Genomic DNA, 3,604 nt, shown 5'->3' with positions numbered 1-3,604 from the left:
AATAGTTCCTCAGATGTTCAAACAGATTTAATGAGAGAACAAAGCTGCTGAACGCGGGTCGACTTTAAACACATCTTGGAAAGTATTTAATACATGAATCTAAAATTTCATAGAAACCATTTTAAATGTCCAGAGTTTGTGCCTAACCCTGACCGAGTGTGAAGCAGATCCGAGCCGGTGCAGCAGAAGGTCCTGATGGTTTCACAGCAGATAATCAGAACATACGACCAAACCCAGCGCCTGAGCTCCTCTGAACCTTCTGTCAGAGTCCAGATGTGGTCCTTGTGCTCATGAATCCCTGACGTGTTTGATCCAAAGACATCCAGCGTCATGAAGCTGCAGAGCAGAACTCAGCCAGAATCATGACAAATCAGTCGGACTTTATTTTTACAGCACATTGCATACAAACAGAAACACAAAGAGCTGTGCAGAACAAAAGGCCCGGCCCGTCCGGGACCGGCCTGTTAGAGGTGAGAAACACTGAGCAGACGGATCAGTCAGAACCTCAGAACTACAAAGTCAGACAGTAAATACAAATATAAAACACATAAAATCGACTAAACTGTGTGAATAAATAGAGTAATAAATGAAAATAATAATAATTAGGAGTCCCACTGATAAGGCAGGTCTTTAAAAAATAAATGTCTGTAAACATTTCCTTCGTGTTTCTGCGTCGAGCTTCAACATGTGAATGTGAGCAGGCTGATGTTTCTGAGGAACGTTAAAGTCAAAGAGCAGCTTGGTCCTGATGGAGGTCTGCTGTCTACAGTCACGTCTTCATAAAACATTTCAAAACAGGAATAGATCAACACACGAATATGAATAAAAAAGAAAATCCAGCTGAAGAGTCGTCAGAGTCGAGCAGCGACTTCCTCCAGTGTGAGCAGAGCCGGATGTAGCTTCTGTGCTGATCTGTTTTCCAGGAGTTTCTCAGCCTGAAGCTTCACATGGAGAGAGACTGAAGATGATGGAGGCAGCTCGACCCAGAAGACGACCAAGTGTCTGCAGTTTGCTGCTGCTGATGGTGAGACAGACTTGAAGACGTGAGAATGAAGCCAGCGATGCAGAGCAGACCCGTGACTGGTGTGAATTCTGTGTTTCAGAGTTTGTTCCTTCCGGCTTCCACACTGCTGGAAGATGCCAAAGCTGAACAGCCGCCGTGTCCTCACGGAGACTATCGGACCGAGGAGGGAGTCTGCTGCAACAAATGTTCTCCAGGTAGGCGCTCCTGCAGAGAACAGCAGGAAGTGAAGCCTGGAAGTGAACCAGCTGAACCGTCCTGTGTTTGCAGGTTTTAAGCTGGTGGAGAAGTGCCACGCTACGGGCCAGAGGAGCAACTGCACCGCCTGCTCTGACGGAGAGTTCACTGACCAGATGAACTTCTTTCCAAACTGCAAACGGTGCCGACGCTGCCAATGTAAAACTACCCAACCAAACCCAGTAAGTCAGTCAGCTGCAACTTCAGGTGATCTGTGCTCACCTGTTCTCTCTGCTTCCTGCAGTGAGGAAGCACCAGGTGCAGGAGAAAGCATGTGAGCCCCACCAGGACACTATCTGCCGCTGCATGCCGGGTTTCTACAAGTTCAGGATCGACTCGGAGACGTCCGAGTGTCGCAGATGTTCAACGTGTGGCCCAGACGAGCCGGAGAAGCAGACGTGTAGGTCTGCAGACAATCACTGACTGTCCTGGCGTCTCAGCATTGGGTCTAACAGAAAGCTGCTGTGTTCACAGGTTCCCAGAACACCAACACCGTGTGTGGATGCAAAGGGAACTACTACAAGCACAGGGGAGTGTGTGAAGCCTGTAAGAAGTGAGTGTTCATCCTGCACCGCTTTGCCTAAACAGGGAAGTTGGTTTGTTGAATTGAAACTTGCAGCAAACTTCCGACTTTGTTCAATCTTTCCATGTGTTGGCAGCAGAACAGAGAAGTTATGACACACTGAAGTGGGTTTCTGCTGTTTCAACAGTCACTCATGTGTTAAATATACTGTCTGTGTGATTCACTGAACCTCTGGAACATCTGGACCACATTCGTCCTGAGGTCCAGCCGGGTCCGTCTGAAACTCACAAAACTAAACACTGTTNGGAGGTGGAGGAGGTCTAGGAGGAGGAGCTGAGATAATGCCGCTGTTCTTCTGTTTGCTCGTTGAAGGGGAAGGATGTGGTTTTTCTGAGGAAGTTCTTGTCGTGCTCTGCTGACTGAGCTCTATTATTCTCTGCACTATGTCGGTCACGTGAGGCCTTGGAGCTGAACTCCATGATTACAGCTCGTTAAGCCTCGTCGTGTTCACAGGAATGTTGCACAACTTTCACTCTGAGCAGAAACACTTCTCTCCTCCACAGTCTCCAACACCAGCGACCGACTTAAAGGTCCACAGGGTTCTAAAGGTTCTGACAAATGTACTGTTTGTGTTTCTGTTTGTCTGGATTACTGATGCATCAATAAGTATTAAATACATTCAGTGTCCAGATGTTCTCGTACGTCCATCATCTCCAGCTGATTGTCTCTGATCGTAGCTCCACTGCTGACTGCTATCAGCTTGCTCTCTGATAGGATGTCATTCAGGGATGTGCTGAAGTCCGGTTCTTGACCTGCAGGACGAGCTTCTTGTGGACATCAGCCTGATAAGAATGACTGTTGTCATCAAGTCCTGGGAAAAAAATCACATATAATAATGTTTTTCTTTTTTAAGATTATAATAATTTTATGGTCACACATTTTAAAAGAATAATACAGATTTTTATTGTCAGTGTTATTTACAGTTTTGTCCAGTTGTTTTGTTTGTTTGCTTATTTTTTTGTGTTTCTACAGTAATCATCGATATCTGACCAGCTGTCTGCTCTTTATAGACACATATTTAAAAGCAGCACATACCTGAGTTAGCCGAACCGTAGCTCTAAAAGAACAACATGACATTTTAAAAAAATACAGATTTTTTATGTGGGCATAATTTACAGTTTTGTTTTTTTATGGTCAACAGCTAAATTATATTTTTGTGATTGTAAACATCATTATCTGTAATTTAACCAAACAGGCAGAATCTGAGATGCAAAAGAAAAGCCAGGTCCAGGGACCCAGGTTGGATAGAGAATGACCCAAAACAAACTACAATAATAGAAATCTATTGTGTAACGAGTGTATCTCTGAGCTGCTGGTCTTCAGTCAGCAGAGTCGGTATAAATAGACGCTGTCCTGTCCAGGCCTGTCTCCACTCAGTCTGTCTGCTGGATTACGCAAAAACTGAAAACCAGAATTTCATCAGGCCTTCGTTGGCATGAGAACAACAGAAGCAGGCGGCAGACAGAGGTTCTCATCCCGTTTACATCTGGATCAACCGGTCTGTCTGTGGGACAGTCAGCTGAAGCTCTGTGGACAAAATGAGACACTTGAGGAAACTCGGGAACATGTTCTGATGTTTTATTGGACAAACAGCGGATCGTGCACACAATGACAACACTGGACCAGAGTCTGGGCTCCTCTCCAGCCTGTGTGTGAACATCGTGGTTTATTTGACCTGATTTACTGACAGATTTTATACATTTAAAAAAAGAAACGATCTTTTCTGCTGTTGCTTTATGAGCTCTAACATTTCAGATGAAGCC

The 3,604-nt window shown here is 45.1% G+C and overlaps 1 protein-coding gene across 1 annotated transcript in view; it reads left to right on the top strand.

Moving 5' to 3' along the window:
* Positions 1–6: 6 nt before the first annotated feature.
* tnfrsf1a (tumor necrosis factor receptor superfamily, member 1a) overlaps positions 7–3,604 on the top strand; it is an 11,693-nt gene continuing 8,095 nt past the window's right edge. Inside the window, exons 1-5 of the mRNA XM_008292702.1 lie at positions 7–1,024; positions 1,104–1,218; positions 1,292–1,417; positions 1,503–1,658; positions 1,733–1,811. Coding sequence (XP_008290924.1) covers positions 965–1,024; positions 1,104–1,218; positions 1,292–1,417; positions 1,503–1,658; positions 1,733–1,811 — 536 coding nt within the window. The 5' untranslated portion in view covers positions 7–964. The remainder of the gene's footprint in view (positions 1,025–1,103; positions 1,219–1,291; positions 1,418–1,502; positions 1,659–1,732; positions 1,812–3,604) is intronic.

Source organism: Stegastes partitus, unplaced genomic scaffold, assembly GCF_000690725.1.
Source record: "Stegastes partitus isolate 25-593 unplaced genomic scaffold, Stegastes_partitus-1.0.2 Scaffold824, whole genome shotgun sequence".
Lineage (NCBI taxonomy): Eukaryota > Metazoa > Chordata > Actinopteri > Pomacentridae > Stegastes > Stegastes partitus.
The sequence above is the reverse complement of the archived record's forward strand: the minus strand, read 5'-3'. Positions and strand labels throughout refer to the sequence as shown.